This window comes from Elgaria multicarinata, chromosome 1 (genome assembly GCF_023053635.1).
Source record: "Elgaria multicarinata webbii isolate HBS135686 ecotype San Diego chromosome 1, rElgMul1.1.pri, whole genome shotgun sequence".
Lineage (NCBI taxonomy): Eukaryota > Metazoa > Chordata > Lepidosauria > Squamata > Anguidae > Elgaria > Elgaria multicarinata.
In genome coordinates this window covers 10,327,680-10,355,037 of record NC_086171.1, presented here as the reverse complement: position 1 = coordinate 10,355,037, position 27,358 = coordinate 10,327,680, and the positions used below count along the sequence as shown (strand labels likewise).

Here is a 27,358-nt window from a genome sequence, read left to right as displayed (position 1 = left end):
CTTTAGGAGAGCCGGGTTATGAACTGTGATGTCTCATAGCAGAATACTCTTGATATTCCATATGTAATATTGCCTTAGGTAGCTGGATCCATGTCTACAATGTAATTTGAACACCCTGAAATCCTACAATTTTGTTTTCACTGAGTAATTCATCTTCCTGAATTGGAATGGGGCACAAGATTGGTATCAACTGAAGCCCGTTGTAGGAGGGATGATAGTGGTACTTTCTGGCATTTCTAGCAGGATTGAAGTTGTTCATGTGTGCTGATTTTATTTTTAGACTAACTTTAAAACATGGTTGTACCCCAGTTAAGCAATATTTTGTTTTTAACAAAAATACCATCAGAGTATTACTTTGCAAAGCAGAATATTTCAAATGTCCTCCCTGTCCATCAATTAATAGATTTTTTTCCAAATGTACATTTCATGTATACCACTATTTGGTGCTGAAAAAATGAATATTTGGGAGCTGCTAGTATTCACACAGGTTGCTTTCAATTTCCTTCTTCACATTTGCTGCACAAAGCCCTTCTTTCTGCCTCTTTCTTTCACATGGAAGCTAAGGGTTTCACTTTTACTAGGATAGATTATATATATACACACACATACATATTTTACTGCTGTTTATCCTTTTGTTAAAACTTTTCATGTGTCTCACAGGACATTTATAGTCTTTTGGCTTCAAACTATGTTCACACAGTTTCTAGAAGGGCAATACAACGAGATATAACGACAGAAATGCTGATGTGTATAGCTGAAACAGAAGATGTTTATCACTATTTCTTGTATTTGTCCCATTTATAATTTGCTTATAATTATAATCCGTTGTTAACTCAGATCAGGAGAGTTGATCATATTGATAAGATTACATTCTTACTTTTCAGCTCGAGTACATTTATTGCATTTCAAGTAGCTAGATTAGTTATTCAGATTTGGAGAATTAGTAAGGATATACTGGAATAGAAGTTGAAGTGGTTGGTTGTAAAGCAGACGATCTGTACTAGGAATTGTTGTTTTATATGGCATTTTGTCTCGTGTTGTTTTTAATGTTTGTGTGCTCTACATGATTAAAACCTGTTTTGCTTGAACAATAAACAGAATTGAACTTCTTTTTTTCTTTTTTTTAAAGGGATACAGTCAAGAAATGACTTTTTAAAAATGTCCATAATAAAATAAATTGTAAACACTATTACCATACAGTACTATAAAATTACCAAAAAAGTAAATAAATAAAGGCAAAGGGATAGTGTCATAGATTTAATTCAGCTACCAGACCTTAAGACATAGAAGGTCTGTAAATCATTAAATGTTACTACTTCTACTACTTGCAGTCAAAATAGACACACACTAGAGGCAGAGCCAAATGTTAACATATTTGACAAACCTGTGACTTAATTGCTTTTATAACATCAATCAAATAGGCTCCACTTTGATTTCTTGGCTCAGCTTCTGAAGAACTGCTATAGCTAATAAAGTGAAAAATATCAAGTCTTCTGTTTTTATAGCAGAGAACTGGTCAGAGCTTGTAAATAAACTATATTTTTCCTACTTAGACATGCCATTAGAGAATTAGAACGAGGAAATCTTAAAATGTTCCGTCTTATTTTTCTCAGAAATCTAAATCTGTGCAGCGGTAGTAGAAATATTAATATTTGTAGTTTTTGTTTGTTTTAACAGACTTTTAAAAATACATTTCCCTTTGGCATATTTGCAAGAAAAGTTTGTGTTATCAAGTTGTGTGTTTGTATTGTACTTGACTGATCAAGTCCTGTTTGTTTGTTTTTATTTTGCTTTTTAGAAACAGAGGTTTCCTTGATATTACAGTTACATTTCAGATAAGAGAAGTGCAATGTATGCAGTCATGCTGGTTCTCCACTTATGCAGATTGTGTAGCATAAAAGCAGAGAGGTGAGGTCAGCAGGTACTGTGTAGGGTACTCTCAGATATTTATGGCACAAATGCGGTGGGGTGGGAGGATTATAGAAGACAAAGCCATAAGAATTAATAGAATTATAGAAGACAAAGCCATAAGAATAGAGTGTTTGTTAAAAAGCTTGCAACATTTTGCAGACTTTATCTAGTGGGCAGAATCATATAATCTACTCTCTGTCATTCTGAGGAACCGAAATGGCTGTGAATAACATTGGTCTAAAATTAGTTTCTTCCATTGTCTGTGTAGTGTCTTGGTCAGTACTGTTGGCTAATAATACTCTTATCGAAAGCTATGATGCGGCTGCCTTTGTAATACTATGTAATACCATGTAGAGCCCTATGGCTTGTCCCTCAAAAATGATATTGTAGAGCTGTAAAACGTGTGGAAAGGGGCAGCCGAAGTTAGGGTTGGATCACCTACTTTTATGCAGAAAGTGTTTTTGGAAATCTTTCATTCAGAAAATAAAGGATGACTTAAGTGCATTTTTTAAAAATAAAATTATGAATGATGTAAATAGTTCATTCTCCCCTCATAATAAAAATACTTAGGGCCATCTACCTAAATTGATTGGCAGCTGACTTAGGACAGGCAAATGGAATGATTTCTGAGAGCCAGTGTGGTATAGTGGTTAGAGTGTTGGACTGGGACTCTGTAGACCTGGGTTCCAGTCACCACTTGGTCATGAAATTCATTGGGTGACTTGAGTCAGTGACTGCCTAGCCAACTTCACAGAGTTGTTGTGAGAATAAAATGTAGAGGAGGAGGGCCATGTACGGAAAAAAGGGGGGATATAAGTACAATAATAAAAAGTATACATTTTCCAGGCGCAAGAAGTGTTGATGCCCACTGGCTTAGATGCTTTTTAAAGGGGATTAACACATCCATGGATCTAACAATGGCTAACAGCCGTGATACATAAACGGCACTTCAGAAACTGTATCTCCAAATGCCCATAGTTGGGGTGGGAGACAAAAATCTGAACTTCACTGCATTTCTAGCTACTTCATTTACAAATGTTTTTAGTGTACTGGGTAAATTCTGAGGTGCAGGAGAGAGGAAGTGAAGAAAAGAACCCAGTTCCATTAAGATGCAACACTGTCTCTTATTTTAATAGTATGTAATGTTCTGAAAGCCTCTTTTTCTTTCCAATTATTTCGAGTCGTGGGTCTAAGTAAACATGCACGATTCTTTTTACCCTGAACTATAGTTCAGCAGCGTTGAGCTAATAATTTCCCCCTCTCCTAAGTGACTGAGCGCTGTTCCTTTAGACAAAGGAGAAATACACGATTCTTTTCCATTTCTCCTTTTCTATCCTGGGGAGTACAGAGAAAGTATGATAGACACGTGTGTACAAGGTTATACTGCCATCGAGAGGTGTCTAGTGATATTGTGGTTTTTTGGTTTTTTGGTTTGGGTTTTTTTTTAAGTCAGAGTTGTCACTGAAAAAGGACAGAAACAATTTTCCATTAAAAATATATTAGCCTACAATACAGAACAGATAAGGCAAGTTATTGCTGTCGTGTTGTGCGGCCCTTGAGTCCTTTAACTATTCTGCTTTTAGCCTCATCTCATACTAAAATAAAAGAGAATCGGTTTTCTTTTTTATTATTGAAAGTATAGACAGATATTTTAAACTTAAGGGCGTTGGTACTTTTTTCATAAAGTGTTGTATTTAATCTTTGCACGTCTAATGTATTTTGTGAAAGGATTTTTTAATGTAGCTCTGTTTTAAAGTAGCATGTAGTTTTTAAAACCCTGAAGACTGCATGACATAAACCTCCTGTTTATTTATATGTTTGTGTTTATCATGTTTTAGGGACCTAGGAATCTGCCTTATATGAGTCAGAACTTTTGTCTATCTATCTCAGTATTGTTGACACTGTCTGGCAGCAGCACTCCAGGGTTTCAGGCAGTGTTGTTTCCTCGCCCTACCTGGAGATGCCGGGGATTGAACCTGGGACCTTCTGCATGCAAAGCATGTTCTCTACCACTGAGTGAGCTATGGCCCTTCTTTATGCCACCAATCCTCAAGAAATTGCTGGATGGTGTCACAAGCCACACAGCAACCTGTGAGGTGGGCTAGGCTGACAGGCCTAGGCTTGCTCAAGGCCACCCGGTGAGTTTTATAGTTGAACAGGGATTTGGACCTGGGTTTCCTACACCCAGCACTCTGCCGCACAACATGGCCAGAAACAAAATATCAGCATTGGTAAGCCAGTGGCAAGGGTGGCATATTTTTCTTCATTGCAATGTGTATTCTTTCAGACTGATAATTCAGGGAAGTTTTAATTCTCCTGCACACAATATAAGAATACCACCATTGTTACATTATTTATCAGTGTCAAATCTAGTTTGGTATTCATTAGCAACAGTTCTCCGGGGTTTCATACTGGAGACTTCCTCACCCCTACATGGAAGCCCCAGGGACTGAACCTGAAACCTTTTGATTGCAACTTAAGTGCTGTACCACTAAGACGTCCCCTACTGATCTCTGCACTTTTGCTGAACTGATTTTAAAACTGCAGAATACCCAGAGCGCTCACTGTAGAGCGACCTTGTGTTAATAACTTGCCTGTTTGCCACAAGCAATCGGAAGTTCAATGTAGGAAACTGCTTGGAATTCCATGCAGGTGAGTGAACAGTTCTCGCGGAAGAGGCATGGCACAAACCCGTTTCCATATTAGCCATGAAGGAAGCCGCTTTCCCCATGACCAGGGGTAGGCAACGTGGTGCACATGAGCCCCAATGAGACTCCAGACACCTTCCTTAGCACCTGCCAATGTGCCCCACCTCTCACGCTTTAAAAATGAATAAATATATAACATATTTTCTTACCAGCAGCTGATATTGATGTGAAATAGTTTGCTGTTGATGCTGAAAACTGACTTCAAACTGTTGTGATGAAGAGTGAATTTCACCAGGTGCTGCAGGCATACAAATGACACCTGCTGAAATTCCCTTTTCTATACAACTGTCAAAGGTACAGCAACCCTGTCTCCTTTTCATATGGTCACTCTACGTAAAGGGACCACAGTTCAGAGTTGCCATTCAGTTTGGTATTTCAGTTTGGTATTTCTGTGGTGTAGTTAACTACCTCTTTAGGACAAGCTTGGTGGTAGTAAGTTGACTTCGCAGGTTATACAGATATTTTAAAAGAATAAAGACGTTAACAGTCTTTCCCCCCAAACAGTTTTTAAACTTCAGTTAGAATATTGTTAGGAGGGGAGCCCTTGCCTTAATTATTTCAATATATGGATGATACCCACAGTTGCAGTTCATTAAAATAAATAGAAGGAAATGGCTAATCGCATATCAATTGTTGAAAATGCTAGAAGACAGCGGCTCAGAGTGGACTTGGAGTTAAATTTTTGGCTGGAGATCAGAAACTAAAGACACGACCTCTAATAACCCCAAGTAATACCATTGATTTCAAAGCATTTTAAGATTAAATGGTCATCTTTGCTTTGTTAACATAATCCATCTGCATAAGATTCCCTCCATGTGTTCCGAGGAAATGTTTATGAGGCCCCGGTGATGGCGCACAAGAATAGATACAGCATACCTTTAAACACTTGTTCTGTACTAGCATTTAAAATGTAAAATTGAGCACTTGTGTGACGTAAAGTTTAGAGTGTTGGACTGAGACTCAGGAGATCCAGCCAAGAAGCTCACTGGGTGACTTTGGGCCAGTCACCGACTCTCACCCTAACCTACCTCACAGGGTTGGTGTTAGGATAAAATGGAGAAGAGGAGGAACATGCAAGCCACCTTGGGTTCCTTGAAGAGGGGAGAAAAGTGGGATATAATTATGATGATGACGACTGGATGATGATGATGATGATGATGATAGCAAATATAGCAGAAGCCTTCAGAGTATTAATGCAGTCAAACAACAGAGGCCTTTGCATGTTACTCAGAAGTTTGACTATAGGGTGAAATCCAGTTAATGTCCCTCTGCCAACCGAAGCTTTACAACAGCAGAATGGAAATGTTCTGCCCCCCTTCCTATCTGCTTCATTGGATTTGGGGCCCCTCTGGAACAGATTTCAGGAGTTTAGGGGATTGCTGGGGAAGAGGGGAGAGGAAAGTCCTGTTGGATATAATCCACAATTTGCAGCCCCTCTGTTGTCCTTCTGATTTTCTTCCTCTTTTGGCCTGTAGTGCAGAGTGTTTACCTGGTTATTCCCAGCCTGCCATATCAGATGGCAGCGACTGGTACCCTAGGGAAACATTCAGTTGTCCCCCAAACACCAAGGGCAGATCTAGGCTGGGTTTTTTGGTAAACTGGGAAACATTTTGCCTCTATTTATAAATTAAACACTACATCCCGTTTAATGCTTTAAAAACATATTCATTTAAACAGAAGCATCATTATTCATTTTTTCTGTCTGTTTCTGAGATCAAATAAATTAGACACACAAAATTTTTCAAAATAGATTTGTACATGACAGCTATGCGGTATTTCAGTCTGATTCCAAATGCGTTAAAATGTTTATAATTATCATATTTTTATTTGTTGTCTTTTTTATTTTGTATTTCTCCCCTCGAATTTGGCACCCCACTTAGCTTGGCACCCTAGGCATCCCGTATAGACGGGCCACCCCTGTGCCATATTCTGTTCCCTTTTAATTAATCTTTTGATTATTTTGAAAAACTGTTTTCGTGCTTTATCCAGACTCACTCCGACAGAATGTGAGAACCTCTATGGCACAGAGCTGGATTTGCCTCCTGAAACCCCAAGCGGGAACCACATAACCGTTGCAAGAAAGTAGGGCACTCGCCCTACCCTCTTTAGTACTAACGGCACAGTTATTTCTCAGCACGGGGTGTCCAGCCCTGGCAGTCGCCACCTCCCAATGAGGGAAGGCCAGCCCTATACTTAACATCCTAGATGGTTGGGGGAGGAAGGGTTGAGGGTGAAAGCAGGAGGGTAATACGAGTGAGGATCAAGGCTATTTTCTTTTCCTGCCAGGCCTACTGATTTGCATCCCAAGGCCTCCATGCCTTTCCTAATAATCATACGTAGGATTAGCTTTAGTAGTGATGTACTTTATTCTGCCAAATTGTTGTTGTTTTAAGGACTGTTGGCAGTTGTTCATGACTACCTACTTTAAGTAAGTAGCCAAATCATTACCCATGTTTTTTAAGAAAAAAGAAAGAAAAAAGAAAGTAAACTGAGTTGTTAAAGAACTCGTCATTTTTTGATTGAACTCTTATAGTGCTGTAGGGAGAAAACAGAATAAAATAGAGCCATGCATAGAGAAATCAGATTAGCAGCAACTGAGTAAAATGCCATTTGAGGATATACAAACTTTCAGTTCAGTAACTTTTTAAAAGCAGAGGAAATTAGTTGTTGTAAATACATATGTTCCACAGCACTTTTTGTACGGGTGCCAAAATTGGGAGGGAAAGAGAGACGCTGCCAGACCTCTTTATTTAGCAGAATGCTGTGGATGCTGCCAGGCACATTTCGGTTCTTCGATTAATAATTCAGTGTTAAAATGTTTATTATCTGCTTTACACTACTTTGGGTTTGTTCGTATAGCGGCAAAAGATATTCATGGATGTTTCCTTTTAGCAAAACTGTATCTTGATAAACTGCAGTGACATTTGTTTATCTTAGGGGTCTTCATCATGTCAGAAGAACCATTGACTTGGTTTGCATGATAAAGATAAGCCATCGTGGCTTATTTAAATCACGACACGTGCCAGGCGCAATTTCCATAATCAGCACCGGACATGGCTTGTCTTGTTGTCCAAACTTAGCGTGGCTTTTTGAATAGGGATACGACCATCCAATAACCCATGGACTGTTGTAAGGTTTATTAAAGGGTTGTTTACTCCTCCAACAAACTATGCCACCCAGATTCAGACGACATGACTTTGCTCCTGGCATGTGTCACGATTTAAATAGGCCACGGTGGCTTATTTTGATTGTACGAACCAGCCCAGTGAATTGCAGTCCATAAGCCAATTACAATTAAAATGCCTAATTCTGAACAATTTGACTTTCAATGCAGTCTACCAAGCGTTGGTGCTGTACAACCTTCATTCATCCCAACAATTCAAGAACAGAAGCCTTGCGGAAACGTGGTTAAAATGAATAGCAGCTGCACTCCTGTGGCACTTCAAGAGTTGTTCTTTCCTCTACCCTCAGAGTGGAACATGCTCCCAATGTTGCTCTTGGTTTTGTTTTGTTTTTCAGGCTGGAGGATCTCAAGTGATTTTCACAAATCCACTAGAAATTGTCAAGATTCGCTTGCAAGTGGCTGGGGAGATCACAACTGGCCCACGCGTTAGTGCCCTTACCGTATTGCGGGATCTGGGATTTTTTGGGCTCTACAAGGTAAAGTCTTTTGGCTGTAAGCTTTTAATTAAGCAGAATGTGTTTTGGAAAACAGGTGCATTTCATAATAGAAAATGTCATATTTTAAGACGATCCCCAAAGTAGCCAGTGTCCAAAAACACCATTAAAGCAACTCAGGTCCTTGGTGCAAGAACTGCAAGTGCTGCTGAAGGTTCTTTGAACTTTCTGTCTCGGTTGCTTTCACGGCTGCAGAGTTTAGCCTTTTCCGAGTTCTAGAACTAATTAAGAGCCCATCAGTACAACAGGCCATGAGTGTCATCAGGCCACATCCTCTAGTCTTGAATGTTCCTCCTTTGATTTCAGCCATTTTATGCCTCGCTTCGAAACATGACGTCTCTTGTCTCTCTGCATGCTCCATCTGTTTCAGTGCAATCCTGTATTATTGCTTCTGTTGTCAGAGTAGGCCTGGGTTAGTCTTGACATTGAATTGGCTACTCTCTGACGTCTCAGTTCCTCTGGCTGCTATTGGTTCAAGTGGTATGATTTCTTAGAAGTTCTGGCCAGTCTGGTTGGGGCAGACTGTAGTACACCTTAAGAAAATGAACTCCAAGGTCTAGGACACCTTGTTTTGTCCTTGGAAATAGACATTTGAAACCCAGCAGGGTGAAGAAACTGGGGGCTGGAGTGGGAAAACAGCAGGCAGGGAATGAGTTGAGTGCCCTTTACCCCACCACTTTTCTACTCCTAATTGCTCCCTTTGAAAGTGTTTTTGCAAGCAAAAGAAAGGACTACATGAGCTACTGTTACATGGATGTCTATGTGACATGTACATTGCTCCAGGTATTGCAACCCAAACTTGGATTTGTAGCTAGTACTCACAGCCAGACTCTAGTTAAATGTTGTCCACAGCAACAACACTGCCACCATCAACAGCAGTCATAATGGTGCAATTGTGCATTTTTTTTCTTACAGTGTGGCATTAAAGCTGAATGTATTACTTCTGTGGTGGTCATGTCGATGCTTTCTTGTAGTGTGCTTTCTTCTGTGGTGGTAGTAACTACTCTGCCAATACAAGAGTTAGGTTTACTATTAGTGGATGCGTTTATGACGCTGTTCTCCTATTAGTGGTAAGTGAACAAGGAAACAGTCACCCATTTGACAAAGTAGCTATAACTGCTGCTAAGAAATTCTTTTGTGGCTTCTCATATAAACACATCTGAGTAGAGTTAATATTGGTTGCATACCAGCATTGCTATGTCTTATTGTCTTAAAACAATGATGTGTGTTGCTTCACTATTTTTATTGAATCAAACCTGTCTGGATTTCTCTGTTCCCATCACAATGAGGAAATCAGCATGTGTGGAGTTGAGTATGTTACATATGCTAAATGGAAATTAACATGGAGTGTTTCTCTTCTCTCCTTCCACACCTTGACCTGCTAATTTTGGAGTTGTCTTATGACAACTTAACCTAGGAAGAGGTTGCCTGTATCTTGCATTGCAGTGCTGCTTCAGGGCAAATATTTACAAGTGAAAGAGGGAGAATATGTTAAAACGCTCCACATTCCTGAGGCTATGAAGGCTTTCAAGGTGGATGGTGAACTTGGGAATACTCAGTGCTAAGACATAGATAGCATTTAAATTTTCTTTAAAATAACAATGCCAAACTAGAAAATTAAGCTAATCATATCATTCTATGGTTTTTTTAAAGTCCATTCTTGCCTATGCACTTCTTTATTATTTAGATAGCATTGTTGCTTATAGGATACCAGGCTTGTTACAAAGTGTATGAACGCTATTAGCTACATGTACTGTGATGTAAGGCAGATGTTTAATTCAAAAAGTAAAACCGATAGCCAGATTTTTTTTCCTAATCTCAACATTGCTTAATCACATGCAATACTAGTTATATGCTTTGTACTGATTTTTCTTTCTGAGAAGAGCTGCTGCAGGGATCAGAAGGACTCAATTTGGATCAGGGCCAAATTTGGATCCCCTGGGAGGGGGATCTGATCCTTTGCCTCTCTCTGTACCGTGGCCTTAATACAAATCATTCTATTTTCAGAGCTGTGGAAGGGAAAATGTACAGGCATGAACCTTTATTTACCACGGTTGCTTAGAATGGGTGGAGCAAGGAGAAAGACCTTGAAGTGGCTTGGTGAGCGAATCATAAAATAGTAGAGTTGAAGGGACCTACAAGGCCATCTAGTCCAACCCCCTGCTCAATGCAGGAATCCACCTTAAAGCATCTCTGACGTATGGCTGTCCAGCTGCCTCTTGAAGGCCTCTAGTGTGGGAGAGAGAGCCCACGACCTCCCTAGATCATTGGTTCCATTGTCGTACTGCTCTAACAGTCAGGAAGTTCTTCCTGCTGTCCAGCTAGAATCTGGCTTCCTGTAACTTGAGCCCCTTTTTCCATGTTCTGTGCTCTGAGATGATCAAGAAGAAATCCTGGTCCTTCTGTGTGCACCAATTGCTGGGAAACATGGGCGGGAGGGTGCTGTTGCACCATGTCCTGCTTGTTCATCCCTGTCCGATGGCTGGTTGGCCACTGGGTGAACAGAGTGCTGGACTAGATGGGCTCTTGGTCTGATCCAGCATGGCCCTTCTTATGTTCTTATGTTCTCCTCTGTATGACAACCTTTCAAGTATTTGAAGAGTGCTATCATGTGCTATCTCAGCTTTCTCTTCTCAAGGCTCAACATGCCCAGTTCTTTCAGTCATAGGGCTTTGTTTCCAGGAGTGTTTTGGCAGAGTGGGGAATGGACTTGCAGCTTCCTTACCCTTTGGGATGTGCCAGCTGCAACGGCGATAGGAGGAGGACACTTTTGGCGGCTGATGGCATATATCATGTTGGAGGATGTGAAGTTGAATGAATCCTTGATGGTGTTGCTGATGTAACTAAGTTCCTAGAATAGTGTTAGCTGAGTAAGACATGGGGACAGAGTTGGCATGTGGATTTCTGTGCAAAAGGGCAGTAGAGTATTAGGTGCACACTCCATTGATTTTTTGTTTATTGATTATTGTGTGATCTGGTCAGTGTAGCTTGGCGCTCTGTATTCTGGCCCAGTCAAGTTGCTACTGTAGAGATGGGGGAAGGTACTATAGACAGCATGTGTCAGAGTAACCAAGCAGAGTATAAATATTTGAAGGAATTATCACTATTCTACAGAGCAGCCAAACACTATACATTTCAGAACATAAGAGCCCTGCTGGATCAGACCGAGGGTCCATCTAGTCCAGCACTCTGTTCGCACAGTGGCCAACCAGCCATCGGCCAAGGATGAACAAGCAGGACATTGTGCAACAGCACCCTCCCACCCATGTTCCACAGCAACATTTCTCTATACAGTTATGTATTGTGATTATCATTTTGTATTAGTAAATATATTTTTGTACATGAAAGTAGATTACATTGGTTCTTTGCAAGTCATTTCCAAATGAACATTGTTACATAATGTATTATAATGGTTTTAATATTTGCCTCTTCTCATGGGCAAATGACTTGTTTATTATGACACTCTGTGCCTCCTCTGCCCACTTTTAGTCATCACTCTTAAAAGAAGTTGCACCTGCAGTTTGCATTCCATAGAATAGAATAAATTGCATGTATGTATGTATGTAAAAGTGAAATATAACTAAATAGTGTTAGCATGATTCTTTTAAAAAGGAATAAGCATTTTCCAATACTCATAATTTATGAACTTAGAAATTGTTTGCATTAAGTTTTATAGTTTAGTTTATGTTTGTAGAGAAATTACTTATGATAGTTTTTCCTGGGGATTGCTTACCCTACTTAGGTCCTTTTTATTCTGCTTACTGAATAATTTCAATCCTTTGTAATTTTTAATTCAGTTTATTTTTTCATCAGAAACTTTAAAGAAAACATCACAATGTTTTCTTTAAACAATTAGAATTTTGAAATAGGGGTGAATAACATCTCTGAGGTTTAACTACTTTCCACGTGTGACAACTTTATGGAATCAAGGCAGCAAACATGTTATGAACTAGGACGATATTTTAAAATAGAGAAATATTTTATCATATTCACTAAAACTAGTTTAACAACGTATGCTTGTGTATTTAGTGTTGTTAGCACTTTTTGCGTGAGAGTAAAGTCATATGTTTATATTCAGATTATGCTAGAAAAATAGCTGAATCCTGCCAAGGTGTGAATGCTCAAAGCTCCTCATTTTCCCTTTTAGATTTAGGTTTACAGAAGCAGTATTTACTTAAGTCCTTTGGACATACATTTTAACCCTGTTCAGCATGTTAAAGCAGGAGCAAAAAAAGTGATCCCTGTTTCGTGCTGAACTGCTACCCGAGACTCATAAAACTTTTAACTGGGGGCTTTTGAAGCGAGCTAAGGTGAGATGGAGGAGGAAGGGGTCTTCCACGGAGTGGAGGGGTGTTGCTGCACATCCGAATCGGAAGGGTTAAGTTGCTGGTGAAACCCAAGAAGAATGCTAACGGATCAAGAAATGACATGCTACCTATTGTTTGTTGCTATAGGATCAAAATAACAATTATACATGCCAAATAAATTCTAAACCTGTAAGGTAGGAAAAGAGGGGATGGCGGTAAGTGCAGGTGCCAGAAGCATTAAATAACCCTCTCAGACAAGGTGCACCACTGTTGTCTTGAATTCTGCGAGGTCCCCCCAGTCTGGCATTTTTCCCCCTACCCGAGACAATGTGCATTCACTGCAGGAGACTAGGTTAAGCCTGCGTCTCCCAGACCTTCTGGCTCCTTGTGCCCAACCCTGACACAGAGGTGCCTTTGTGAGTGTAATTACCCTCCCCTTGTAGTAGAAATAGTTTATTTAGATCCTTATTTTTTTGCAGGTAAGGCTGGAATAAGCAGGAATTAGCATGCTAAAGAACCTGCCCCAGCTCTGACTTTTGAGTTGATTATCCGAATCTTCTGACAGTCCGGGGTGCTTTTTCCTTTCTTGGTTTGTTCGCCAAGATACAATTCCAAGATTAAAGGCTTGAGGGGTTATTAAAAAAATGTGAATGAAGGTGAGGAGTCAATTAGCAGGTATGCTAAGGAGGACTGCTGTGTGATGCATAGGCTGTCCTAAACAATGTTACGCCCAGCAGGTCGGGGCCTGGGCTGACAGAATAAACTCAGGTGGATGGTCCTAACAATTTATCAGGGACTAAGCCTCTAGGGACTTTGCACAGTGCATACATTAAGAAGGTGTGAAGAAAAAGGTAAGCCTGCAATCTGGAACACGCTTCATTTCAAAGCAAATTTCACAGGACTCCGTGAGAACTTGCTTCACATTAAATTTGCTGAACACTGTAGAGTAAATGTTCCTTTGACGTTTTGAGATATTTTGGCCTTTCTCTCTTAAGCTTTCCTAATTGGCATTAGCTGGTTGCAGGTGATTAACTTTAACTTAAATGAGGCCTGCCTTTAAACATGCTTTTCCAGACTTTAAGACAGAGTGGTGAGAGGAAACTTTAGACTGTTGAGATATTGGAACAGAGCCAAAGTTGGTGCTTAATAAAGTGGATCCAAGTTTTGATCCAGATTTGTTTACACATAAGCCAACTAAGTTTGACAGATAATTTCTTTCATGAATCTGAAAGCATGTTACCAGAGGGTCTTTTTAAAAGCATGTCAGTTCTATCTTTGGAAAGAGATTACTGTAAAACTGGAGTGGGGTGGGGAGCGTTTTCCATCTTAAGAGCTAAAGTGTATTTCGTCATGTATATTTTTTAATTTGAATGTTCTGTCCTGTTCTGGAGGCAACAAGGAAGATGACTTGTGGTGGTGTTTGAAAACAACAATATATACTGATTTTATTCAGCTACCTTCTTGCTCAATTAATCTCAGCCAAATCCCCACCCAACCAGAGAGCGAGAGAGAGGCCCTGCCTTGATGCGCCACGTTGCCACCGCTTTCCCCATCGTTTTGCTGCTGCGGGGTGGCAGCAGGTAATCCCAATGCTCTAGAGGGCACGGGCTTTCTGGCAGACATATGGTTCATTGGACCTGCTCTCTGCCCAATTTCTGGCAACCAGTCAGGGGCTGCCACATGCCCAAGAATGTCCCTGGATTGACCCCGGAGCAAGGTCACACAGTGGAAGGGCCATGGTGACCTCACTCCTTCGGGAAAAGTCAGGAGTAATCCCTGACTTTTCCAACACGCAGCTTTGTGGCAAAGCCTCGCAGTGGCTGCAAATCAGTGCCTGCGTCCTATAAGCAATGCGACACCAATTCGCAGCAACCACAGGGCTTAGAAGATGTTTAGACAGCCTCAGAGAGAGAGAGAGAGAGAGAGAGAGCTTTCTATATATGTTAAAGCTAGGACTTTGGTGAACCTGCAATGTAGAGAATTTGCGGAGAATAGCTGCCTATATTTATTTATTTATTTATTTATTTATTTATTTATTTAATTACATTTATATACCGCCCCACAGCCGAAGCTCTCTGGGTGGTTCACAACATTTTAAAATAGTAAACATTAAAAGTATACAATTTAAAAACACACACACACACATATCCTTTTGAGACATAGGAGAAACACCATGAGTGGGACATACCCTTCAGGGCTTTAAAAATCCTGATCAGCATCTTGAGCTATAACAGAAACAAAAGGCATGAATGGAATAAGGCGAATGAACTCTCCTGTGGCAAAGACAACATGGAGATTTTTCAACCCATTGGAGGAAATAATATTTGAGATGAAAGTATGCTTGTTCATCTCCAACTTAACCTGCCAGAGAATAAACAATGCCTGATATTGCCTGCCAAGTCAGTATAACTCCCATACGAGAATTTGTCCTTTTGGAATGTGCCTGCCTTGTTTAGGCTGCCGCTCTGTGCATAGGGACCTAGGAAGCTGCCTGATGCTGAGTCAGACCATGGGTCCATCTAGCCCAGTATTGTCGACACCGACTGGCAGCAGCTCTCCAGGATTTTAGGCAGGGTTTTGCCAGCCCTTCCTGGAGGTGCTGGGGGGTCGAAGCTGGGACCTTCTGCATGCAAAGCTGAAGCTCTGCCACTGATCTGCACTCCCTAAGACAAGCATACTTAAGCCCTTGTTATGAATTATTGCAGGGTTGCTGCAGCTGGGGTGGCTTGCTGAAGTCCTCAAAAGTTTGAATATGAAATTTCATGTTTAAATTCTTGGACTCCATCCTACAAGAAGAGTGAACTCATTCTCTGATTATAGATCCTTATGTAGTCAAAGCAGCGCCATCCACACACTCAAGGGGATGTATGAGCAGGCTTGTGGCAACCCTACAAATACAACAGAAATACAGCAGAAATACAACAACAACAACAAACTTTGGGGGGGGGGGACCCTAAGTGAGTGAAAACCCCAAAACAACTTAGTGAGGACTGAGTATGTCCAGTAGGTATGGAATGCTGGCTGGCTGTTGGGGATGGAATGGGTTGGGGTGGAATGGAGTAACCTGGAAAAGGACTTGACTAGCATCTTGTCTAGAACAACTCTATGCTGCAACATTTCGTTGCAGTCCATTGAATTAATGGACAAGTGTTGCCAACATTATGGTGTAAAGGCCAAGTTACAAGTGTTTAAAGGCCATATGTGCATTTTGGCTCATCTCAGTTCTACCTAGGCCAGTGTTGGTTCTCATTGCTTATATTGCACTTAAAGTGGCTTGTCTGCTTCTTCCAGGGCTGAATGTTAGAAAGCCATCCTGGGACCATATGTGCTGACTTCTAGGACGATTAGGTTGTCAGTAGAAAAGCCTGAGTGTGGCTTGGTTTCTTTCTTTCTCCCCTGTATCCTTTTAAAACAGGGGCGCACAACCTCTCTCAGCCTAGGGGCGAATTCCGTTTAAGAGGAGCTCTTGGGGAGCACATTCCAATGGGGCACGGGGTCAAAAGCAAAAGGGGCAGATCCCCCAAATACCAGCATATTTTAGTGTGAAGCTCTTCCTGCTAGTAACTAAGAAAAGGGATTTTTTAGCTTTTTAGAATGGGAGGGAAAACGGCATAAAAACGGGGAAACTACTAAACAATTGGTGATGGGGGGGGGGGGAGAATGAGGCCTAGTTCTGGGGACCCCCAGCGGGGGATTGGGACCCCCTGAGAGCTGGATTTGGCCCTCTGACCTGAAGTTCTGCACCCCTGTTTTTCAAGAATCTCCCACAAGATATGTACATTCTTTACATTCACAATTTTTTAATTGGCAAGTGTAGGCAACAAGGCTTGCTCTGCCTACGAGTGATAGTCCTGAAGTCTCATTTCCCCTGGAGAATGGTCTTGGAGGCACATGATGCAGAAGCTGAAACTCAGTCCAGCCATTAAGATTACTGATTGGGAGGCTATTTAAGAAGCGCACATAAGAATCTCTAAGGTGTGCCTGCTCACCCTACCCTGTGCCTGTTTGCATTCTCTTCCCCTCCTTATTGTTTTACTATGATTTATTAGATTGTAAGCCTATGCGGCAGAGTCTTGCTATTTACTGTTTTACTCTGTACAGCACCATGTACATTGATGGTGCTATATAAATAATAATAATAATAATAATAATAATAATAATAATAATAAAGAGCAAGTTATAAATATACATGTGTATATATAAATCAAAATACAATTCTGTAAATATAAGAGTATCAGTCCCCTCATTTTTGCAGCGATCGAATCTTCCTTTTCTTGGTCCAGCACAATTTTCAAGGCAGGAGCACCACAAACAGAGTCACCAGTGTGTGCAGTAAAGATGGCGCCAGATCAAATGGGAAGGTGCAGATGCCCTCAGATTGGCACCGCGCTGCAATAATATTCAGAAAAGGCCTTGCGGGGTGGAACCACCCTTCTGTGTGGCAAGTTTGTTGGCTGCGTATGTGCCAGCATCACTATAAATGTGAAATGCCTGTGCTTGTTTGAAAACACATGTGTGCCAGGGAGCCTGAATTGGCTGCGGTCCTGTTGCATCTACCCAGTGCATGTTTCTGCTCCACGCGTCACTGCGTGCCCTCCAAACAGACACCGTGTGGGTGGCAAACCACGCTACCCCATAAAATGGGAGGAATCTTTGACCTTCAGCAAATAAGGTAGTGCTCACATCTTTCTTTTCTTGTCAAGTGTAGCCTTTTGAAAACTGGGTTGAGGTCTTCCATCTTGTTGAGACCTGGAATCTTGCTGCTGCTGTTTTTGTTGCTGTTGTCAAGTATTATAAGCAAAGATGGTCTCCAGTGATCTTGAAACATATATGTTGGTCACATCTTTAATTCAGCAGTGTAAAAGACTTCCCAGAATTTTGACTTCCAACATTTCCACGAACAGGTGGCATTTTTCTATTTGCTAACAAGAACTGCTGCCACAGTCTAACCTAGACAAGTGTACTTAATCTGACTGAAATCACTGGACTTAAACATGCTTAACTCTGTGTGGAGTGGCCTGCATTTTTACAGGAAATAAATGAGTTGTTATGTCTCTCAGAACTCAGCTTGTTACTCTGGTCCTGTCTATAATATAGTTTCTTGTTGGTTTTTTTTTTTTTTTTTTGTCTTTTGTCTTTTGTCTCTCCGCCCCCACCCCAGGGAGCCAAGGCCTGTTTCCTTCGTGACATCCCCTTCTCTGCCATTTACTTTCCCTGCTACGCTCACATGAAATCTGCTTTTGCGGGTGAAGACGGGCAGATAGGCCCTGGATCTTTGCTTCTAGCTGGAGCAATAGCTGGTAAGTTGCTGTTTTTGTTAAACAAATTGTGCGCTGGAGTTGTTTAAGCAATATCCAATTGGATAAGGAACAATTACATGTGGCAGTGTGGAATGATGCCATTCCTTAACACGGTTTATGTTGCGCTGGTGTAAGGGACCTCTAGCACAATGCCAATAGCATTAGCTTACATGATGAGAGATTTCCCCGAAAAACGGCAGTGCAAGCTAATGCTATTGGCATTGTGCTAGAGGACCTTTACGCTAGTGCAGTGTCAATTGCGTTAATGGACTGACATCATTGTTCACTGCCCATGGACTTTACCCAGCAATGAATTGTCATGCATGTGGGGCGATCGGTGGATTGGGGAAATCAACATTCTGAGCAAAGGAGTTAATATTTAGGCACTAGTATAACTAGATTAAGTGGCGTGACGTTCATGTGCAGAGACTTCAAGTGCCAGTCTCCTGCTAGCATTCAGATGTCCTTGTGCACAGAGGCCAGTATCCTCTTACATGTACCATATCTGACATCTAATGCATCAGCTAGCAGTACGTCACCAGGCCTTCTCAGTAGTGGTGCACACCCCCTTGGACACTCTCCCCTGTGTGACTGGAGAGCCAGAAACTGGCAGGTTTTAAACACCTCTTCTTGGGCCGGGGGAGGGGGGAATTGTTCACTCAGCCTTTCTCTGACTTTTAATATACTCATGATGCTGCATTATTTTACTGCTTTGTTGTAACATTTTAAGGGATTTATTGTTTTATAGAGGGGTGGGGTTTTTTGTGTTTTTTGTGTGTTGTATTGTGTGTCTTTATGTAACCTCATGGAAATTCTGGGATGTCAAACACTGTAGAAGCAGCTTAAATAAATAAATAAATAAATGTAGCCAGAAACTTAAATTGTGCTAGAACGCAATAGGGAGCTGGGCCATAGTATGTCCCCAAGTCAGCATATGTTTAAAGCTGTATATTAGAACTGCTGCATACAAATCTTATCTAAGAGGTGAAGCCCTGTTATTATGACAGATAATAGAAATGTAATGGCTCTGAAGAAGCCCTGCCTCTTTGGCATGGAATGAAAAGGCAAATAGTAAATGCTTCTTTTTTGTCCTGCTGAGAAGCAGCTAAAGGGCTGTCTGTATGTAGAGTCACAGTTCAGAAATTGGCTCTTCTCCCCCCCCACCCCCCTTTTTTTTTTGGCTCTCACCCGCTACCCTAGAAAAAGCAAGCATTGAACATTTTGCCTTCTGTATTCCAAATGGAGAGTCTCAAGGCTAATTACTCCTATGTCTGAAACAGCAGGCATTTGGTTCTTTCAGCTTTGGGCTCTGCTGCAAGAAACACAGAATATTCTGGACAGAGTTCTAGACAGTCTCTCTCACACATTTTTTTTTCTTGGCATGTTTTTGTACTCAACCTGTATGATCTAAAGAGGCAGGATGTAATATCCGGATGTTCTATGTAGCCAAGAAGTCTTTACGACTGATGCCTAGATTATCCACTTCTGCCGCTGGTAGCTAAAGTGATCCAAGATTACATTGCTCTCCTGGCTCATCCATTTGCTTGAGAGGGCTAATTGTACTGCTCGTTTTCTCCCCAAGGCTCAGAAGAGAACATTTTACTTACATGCATTGGGGATGGATAACTCTTTTAAGGGAATCTTCTCTCTACATAATTTCCACATTAATTGTGGAAACCCAGTCAGGGTGGGCTGTTGTGGTGGTTAACAAGCTACCCAGATCCCATGGCCTGTTTTAGGGTTGTGGGTGGCTTGCTGACCATCCCAACATCTCCCTTCCCGGCCTGTTTCGCATGTAGCGTCAAGCTGCAGAGTGCCCCTGACACAGCTTAAATTTTCAAAATGGTGGCTGGCACCATGTCAAGAAGATCCACAGGGAAATTCATGCATGGTAACATCTCATTATATGCGAATCACCTCAGAGGGTGAAGGCATTGCTTTGAGATTTCAGCTTTAGTCAAAATCTGTAGGATTACAATCTCGCAGTCTTCAGTCACAAGTGCTAGTCTGCAGATAACAAAACAAGCCTGTTAAGAGACCTGGAATTTTAAATAGGGTAATTTCAGAGGTCACTGTTTTATATTTCAGACATCTCAGTGATGATTTCACAGATGTTTATATTATGAATATCCGCAAATGGCACAATTTATTTATTTATTTATTATTGAAAACATTTCTTGGCCATTTTTCAGGGCAGAAGCCCTCACAAGGCGGCTTACAACAGTAGAGTACATAAAACATTAAAAACAATAAAACATCAATTAAAACAATAAAACCAACAATAAAAACAGGAGGATCAGCAATAGCAACAACAATAATAACAATATTCATCATGCGAAGGCCAAGGTAAAATAAAATGTTTTTAAGGCCTTCATAAAAGCCTACATGGCGGACCTCCGATTGGGGCTGCCTCAGAGAAGGCCCTCTCCCACGTGGACACCCACTTAATTGCCCTCACAAGTGGGCAAATGAGAAGGGCCTCTCTTTCTGATCTTAAAGTGCAGCAGGCTGATGTGGGTGAAGGCAGCTCTTCAAGTAACTTGATCCCAAACCGTTTGTTCCAGTTCTTCACTGTTGTAGTCTTTTTTTATCATTGGGAGTGGCCATGCTTGTAGGATGGAAGCTTGGATGCTTGGTTTTCACTAATAGTAATACAAAATTTCATTCTTTGATAAATAAACATTCAAGTATATTCAAATTCTACCTTCCAACCAAGGCCTTCAAATTTACAAAGAGACAGTAACAAGTATACCATAGAGCATGCCCTTAGAATAAGCACACTTGCTTATTTAATTTTTCTTCCCCTGAGGGGTAAGCTGTGGAATATGTTGCCCATATTGTCTTCAGCAGCGCTCTGGGGACATTTTTTAAAGATTTTGGTTATGGCCTATAAAGCCCTATGTGCCATCACGATTTCTGAGACTAACAAAGTATGCTTCTTAACTAATACCACTATTTGTGGCATCTAACCCCTTTGTGAGATTGTCTGTTGCATACATAAATCTAACCCAATATTTCCAGCACGTACCATGGTACAACTGTTATTTCTTTGATTTATGACTTTAAAATACTCACAATTTGTAATATCAATTAATTAATTCTGTGATACAGAAATAGACATAAAATCTGCAAGAAATGCATTATTTAAACAGTTCCGTTTAAAAATATTGGAACAAGCAAAATAACTTTGTACTAATTGTTAAAATGTATAGGTTGTAAAGTATGGTCAAAAGAATATAGATTTAAAACTGGGTTAATTGTAACCCAGCATAATAGAACAAAACAGTTTTTGAGTTCTGCATCCTATCTATACATGAAACCTAAACCTGTGTGTTAAGCCAAGTCATTTCTTAGATTTTCTAATTTTTCTTTCTCTAGCCATTGTTAAGTGATTGCAGACTGCGATAAGTGTCTCTTTGAAGTTCAGCCACAGAAGCAGTCTCTCTTTATCAGTAGTTGCCAGCATTGGCTAGAAAATGCACAATAATGTGGATTTTATCCTATATTTTCACTATATTTCCATTTCAGGTTATCTTCCATTAGCCAATTACTGATTTTCTTATTCTGTGATGTAGAATTGAGAGGGTGGGAAAGTGCCAGATGTTTAGGAAAGCAAGTGCAATGCTATTGTGCTAAGAGAAAGAAAAATGATATAGCAAGGATTGAAGCTATGTTTTATCATGTACACTTTATATGATGATTAGCTTTTAAAGGTTCATATTCTCGAGCAACGACGGAAGAGGCACTTTAACTCTTGGCTTTGAATTGTTACCTTTATGAATTCTGAAATTTCTATATAATGCCTGCTTTGCATCCTATGTTCGTTGGGGCATTTGTTGGTCTGGACAATTGCAGTTGACGATACTCTGAAGAGTCCTGGATTATAATTTTTGAATTCCTGCACGTAGTTTCACATAATGTGGAAATTATTTGGGATTTGCACTGCAAAGTTAAGGGCTTGTTTGCACTTGCTGATGCCCCAAGGGGAATGCCTTAGGGGACATCTACACGCACGCTTTACCCTGGGGTAACTTCGGAGTGGCGGCAGGTGAGTTACATGACGTAGCCGCCACTCCGAAGGGATCCAGGGGCAAAGCCCCAAAGCCCCACGCTAAAAAAGTCAGGCACTCACCCTGACTTTTTTAGCTTGGAGTCAGGCTCCATGCCTCGGTGAAGGTTTTTTAAGAAAAAACATATTAAAGAGGGAAGGGGGCGGATGAGGGGAGAGAGGAACAGTGCAGCCGGAGCGAGCTCAGAGGGAGGAGAGCTGGCTGCCCTGTTCCTCCCCTCTCCCCGGTGCTCCTGGCAGCAGCAGCTGAGGAGAGAGGAACGGGGCAGCATGGAGTCAGCTGCCGCTGCCGGGAGCACCGGGGAGAGGGGAGGAACAGGGCAGCCGGCTCTCCTACCTCCGAGCTTGCTCTGGCTGCACTGTTCCTCTCCCCACCGTCCCTGTTTTTTTAATTATTTTTAATCTTTAGATGCGAAGGATCGCATCTCCCCTCCTTCCCCCCAGTGAGCTGCAAACGCGATCCTTCACATTTACAGCTAAACAAAAACAACAACACTTTTTCCCATTAAAAAAACACTCCACTTACCAGAGAGGAGGGGCGCAGATGCTCCCAGGTGCCTTATTTTTATTTATTTATTTATTTATTTATTACATTTTTATACCGCCCAATAGCCAAAGCTCTCTGGGCGGTTCACAAAAATTAAAACCATGAAGAGCATAAAAACAACCAACCATCTAAACACACAAGTACAAAATACAATATAAAAAGCACAACCTTGGGTGGGCAGGGGGGCGGCGGCACCTGTAAACCCGCTATTGCGCTCCTTCCCATATAGACGCTGGGGAGGAGCGTCAATGCGGCTGAGCCCCGGCTCTCCTTGCCGGCCGCAGCAATGCCGCTGTCGTATAGACGAGGGCTTGGAACGGTACAAGGCCACTGGTCCGTGAACAACAGGACCTCTGTCAAATGGAGCCACTACTTTGGTGAACTGGCACCTCACATGGTGACTGTCTACATTCCCAGCTGTGTGTTCAGGTTTTAGCTCATCTTTAAAGAGTGAAAGTCCAGCGCCTATGAATTGTAAGTGTGAGGTGAAATGGATCACTTGTGGACTGACTGGTTCAAGGGAAACTCTGACGGTGAAAGGGAGCTTTCGCCTGCCAAACTTTCAAATGTGAAAGTTCATGCAGTGTTTCCCCTCCCCCTTTTTTATTTTTTTAATGGCTTTGGGGGAAAGGAGGAGCAGTTCCTATTTTAGTGATAAACACACACTTTTACATCTCTTTCAAAGCAGTCTACTAAAAAAGTGAGATGATCTTCTGGAGCCAGACCACAATGGTTTGGACAAAAACTGTTACAGAATTATTAAGCGTTAGAGGGAAGAAGCAGCAAAGGAGATTTATGCATCTATGTCTAACCAAGTTGGTTTGGAACTGATGCAGAATGGAAAAGTAATAAAATAAGAGACGCTGTTTTCTGAATCGTCTCACTTCATTTTTGTCCTTTTTTTTTTTCATTTTTCTTAAAATCTAGATACGGATTATTTCATTAGGTTTATTTTGAAAAATTGCTGATTGGAATCCAGAAACCCTCAGAGATGCCCGTTGACTTCAGTGGTCCTAGAGCAGATAGGGCATTTTTGAGGATTGTGCCCCCTTCTTTGCTGATAATCCAATATTGGTTGCTTTCCGTTGTTTATCTACCAGCATAAATCTTCCAACAAGATTTTGCCAAGGATATTTGACACTGAAAAATGTGCATCTATGACTGAAGGAAAACAAGCATTACTGAGCTGGGGTTTAGGATTTTTGTGTTTTTGCAGATTGTGCACAACCTGTACCTGTCTGCCTGTTTTGAGTTTAATGAGACTTTTCAAGAGAGGTAAACCTTGAAGTCGGGGGCAGAGTAGAGAAAATGCCTAGATTTCCAGTGTTCTGTGTAGAAGGGCAAATGCCAGAAACCACAGAGGAACTGACTTTTGCCTCCAGAAAGTGAACTCAGACATTCTTACCAGCTTGGGACATTTTATTGAACACTTCTGTTTGCCTCTCAACTTGAAATGAAAAAAGACGAAGCTGTCCATCTCACCAACGCTTAGCAGGAGCCTTGCACACCTGGGGCAAGGAAATGCAATTTTGCTCTTTTTCCTCTTTTCTTCAGATTTTTTCACTTGGTTGAGGCAGAAATCCATAGACCTCAGCTGCTTTACATGTTTGGGCTGGGGGAGCTAAGTACAGTTCCGTGCTTTAGAATGTAAGTGAAAAATGACATTTCAAATACTCCCTCAAGTTAAAAACAAAAAACCCAAAGTTCCCTGCATATAAAAAACTCCTGGCATATCAGGGCAAAGGCTGGCCTAGAGCCATCTTCCTAACATGCTAGCTTTCCATAGGTAGGCAGTTTTTGAAATATAGGAACAATCAATATGCAATCCTTTTCTCCCCCACCCCCACCCCAAAAACATCCTAAAATGTCACAGTCTTAGGAACATCTATATGACTGGGTTCAGACAACACAATAACCAACTTTGGTTTAAATAATTGACGGTTGGTTATTTAACACACCGTGGGTTGTCATGTTGTGTGGTGGGAGTATTTTAACCAGTGGTTGGTTAATTGGCCGAAATAACCAATGCAAATAACCAATGCTGTGCAGGGTTGACTATTTGAACCACTGTTGCTTATTGTGTGGAAGGCACCGTTGGTTATTTCCTTGGCCACCGCTGGTTATTTTGCCACTCACAGAACTGCAAGGCAAGTGCAGTCAAAGCAGCAGTTGCCACTCTAGTTCAGCCAGCAGGATAGATTTTCGGAAGCAATGGCTGATGGGATACTAGGGGGATGATGGGGGAGAGAGGGCGGGGAATTAGTGAGTTAACTCAGTGTGAACTAATAGTCAACTCAACACTGATCCTAATCCACACCTCCATTGATTATTATCATGTCGTGCGGGGAGTACCCCTTAGAGAAACAACTGTCGAGTTGATTATTATGCCACCATTTACTATCATGTTGTCTGAATGCAGCCTCTATGTCTCTTTTTTGTTGAAGTTTTAGATCAGCCTTCCAAATTTCTGATACTTGTGTTCTTGATGGCTGCCCATCAAATTTCAGATGTCTTCAGATTCACATCAAGACCTTATTTGGGCTGAGATTTGGCGGCTATCATTACGTTTTGGGGGGAATGTAGTTTTATCCCTAGTCATGTTCTAATCTGAATTTAATGGTTATCTTTTGTAAGAAATCAAATAAAATAATGCTTCATTTAAAATTTGCTGTTAGCTGCTGAACCTCTCAGGTGAGTCAGATAGAAATGCTAATAAGTATATATAGAAAAAACAAGCCAGTTCCCCGTTTGCTAGCAAGTGCATCATGCTGATTCTTCTCTTCCCTCCTTAAGGAATGCCTGCAGCTTCTTTAGTGACCCCTGCAGATGTGATCAAGACGAGATTACAGGTGGCAGCCCGGGCAGGACAAACCACCTATACTGGCGTCATTGACTGTTTTGGGAAGATCCTACGAGAAGAAGGCCCGAGGGCTTTTTGGAAAGGAGCTACAGGTAATCTTTGAGGACAGTTCTGTTAATAAGGGAGCGTGTGTGTCGGGCCGTGTGTTGATGGTGCTAATGGTGTTTTCCCCTTTCCCTTCAAGCTCGTGTATTTCGCTCCTCTCCTCAGTTTGGAGTAACTTTGGTAACTTATGAGCTATTGCAGAGATGGTTTTACATCGATTTTGGAGGAGTGTAAGTATGCTAGATTGACCACTTTGGCTCTGATCTGGTTGCAGGAGAGATATATGCAAAATATACAGAAGGAAAGAGAGAGAGAATAAATAGAAGTATCAACTCTTTCACAATGTTAAATAACAGTAATGACCAGGTGGTAGAGATGGAAGGTGCCAGTTCATATTTGGCAGCCAAGCTAACAGAAGGGCCTCTGCTTTCTCTGGAATTGATCCTGAGTTTGAAAGAGATTTGGGGTAAAATTTGTGTTATCATGGTTCCATTTTTTTAAAAAATTAGAGACCTAACTTTTGTTTTTAAATATTGCAGAAAACCAGCAGGATCCGAACCAGTTCTGAAATCACGGATCACCTTACCCGCACCAAACCCTGACCACGTTGGGGGTTACAAACTGGCTGTTGCCACATTTGCAGGGATCGAAAATAAATTTGGACTTTACTTACCTCGGTTTAGGTCCTCGGCACCTACCTCACAGGCAGCATCTGTTTGATCCTAAAGTTACAACATGCTTTTACTGACTATTGGGGAAAGAGCCACTTATCTGATCAGTCTTAACGTTTCATTCCTTTGGGGTGTGATCCTATGCATGTTTAGACAGAAAGAAGTCCTACAACTCCCAGCATGTCCCAGCCAGAATGGGAGTTGTAAGACTTCTTTTCTGTCTAAACATACATAAGACTGCGCCCTTAGCTTTTCTGCCTCAACCAAGCATTATCTAATCTGTGACTTTTTCTCTTCCCTTTCTCCCCCGTTTTCGGTGTAAATCATTGTTCTTTGCGCTTCCTATATCGGATCACTGTGAAATTCTTGCTTTAAATAGTCTTATTATTTGGGTCCATGAATGTATTTTTTTTCCTACTTGCACATACCTGAGATTGTGAATGTACTTGTGCTGGTTTGGGAAAGGCATTCATACATAATTACTTTTCTTCTTCTTCGGGAATCCAGTGGTAGCCAAACTGGCAAAGCTATTGAAATATGACCATCTTGCATTCAGCTGACGGCTGCATCAGATCATGGTGCTCAATGCAGAAAGATTTAGTGACCATCTGTGTGAGAATTGCTTACACATTCAGTCTGTGTCTGTACAGTAGGACTCAAAAGATATCAATGTGAGCAGTACCTGATTCTGCCTAGTGTGACTACATTTTACATATGTACACGCACAAGTTGCATTCCTGGATTGTATTATGAGGCTTTTATGGGGAACATGTTTTGGTAACTTAAACCAGATCGACAAATGTTTAGCAATTATATTCTGTTCCTGGTATCAGAATGCTAGAGGGGTGGGGAGAGAAATGTAATTTTCCATAGCCTGTGCACTTTATGGAAGAACGTCTGAGTATCTATTATCCACAATGAAATTTAAATTCCAGGGGCATGAGCCATCGAAAGACATAGCTGTACGTTCTTCGTCCTTGCTTTTTCTTGGAGCTGCTGCGCATCCCCCATTGACACAAATGGAGGCTGCACCAAAAGAGTTCCAAATCTGGCCCTGCTGATATTTGGGTTCTGGTTTTGTGTTATGCACTTAGAGTAACTGCTGCTTGTTTAAATAAATGCAATAGAAAAATCCATGCACTGTACCTGCCTTAACTGCCAGCTTGTAATTGGAAAATATTTGTGTGAAAATTCTTATTAACTTTGTTGAATTAAAAAGGAGATTTTTTTAACGTAACCAAAGTAATTTTTTGGGGCCTATT

At 41.2% G+C, this 27,358-nt stretch overlaps 1 protein-coding gene across 2 annotated transcripts in view; it reads left to right on the top strand.

Annotated features, from left to right (window-relative positions):
• SLC25A13 (solute carrier family 25 member 13) overlaps nucleotides 1-27,358 on the top strand; it is a 133,338-nt gene extending 105,980 nt beyond the window's left edge. Inside the window, exons 15-19 of one of the 2 annotated variants that reach the window (XM_063123225.1) lie at nucleotides 8,139-8,279; nucleotides 17,766-17,904; nucleotides 25,314-25,472; nucleotides 25,565-25,655; nucleotides 25,965-27,358. In XM_063123225.1, coding sequence (XP_062979295.1) covers nucleotides 8,139-8,279; nucleotides 17,766-17,904; nucleotides 25,314-25,472; nucleotides 25,565-25,655; nucleotides 25,965-26,145 — 711 coding nt within the window. In that variant the 3' untranslated portion in view covers nucleotides 26,146-27,358. The remainder of the gene's footprint in view (nucleotides 1-8,138; nucleotides 8,280-17,765; nucleotides 17,905-25,313; nucleotides 25,473-25,564; nucleotides 25,656-25,964) is intronic. The other variant, XM_063123233.1, reaches the window with a different exon arrangement.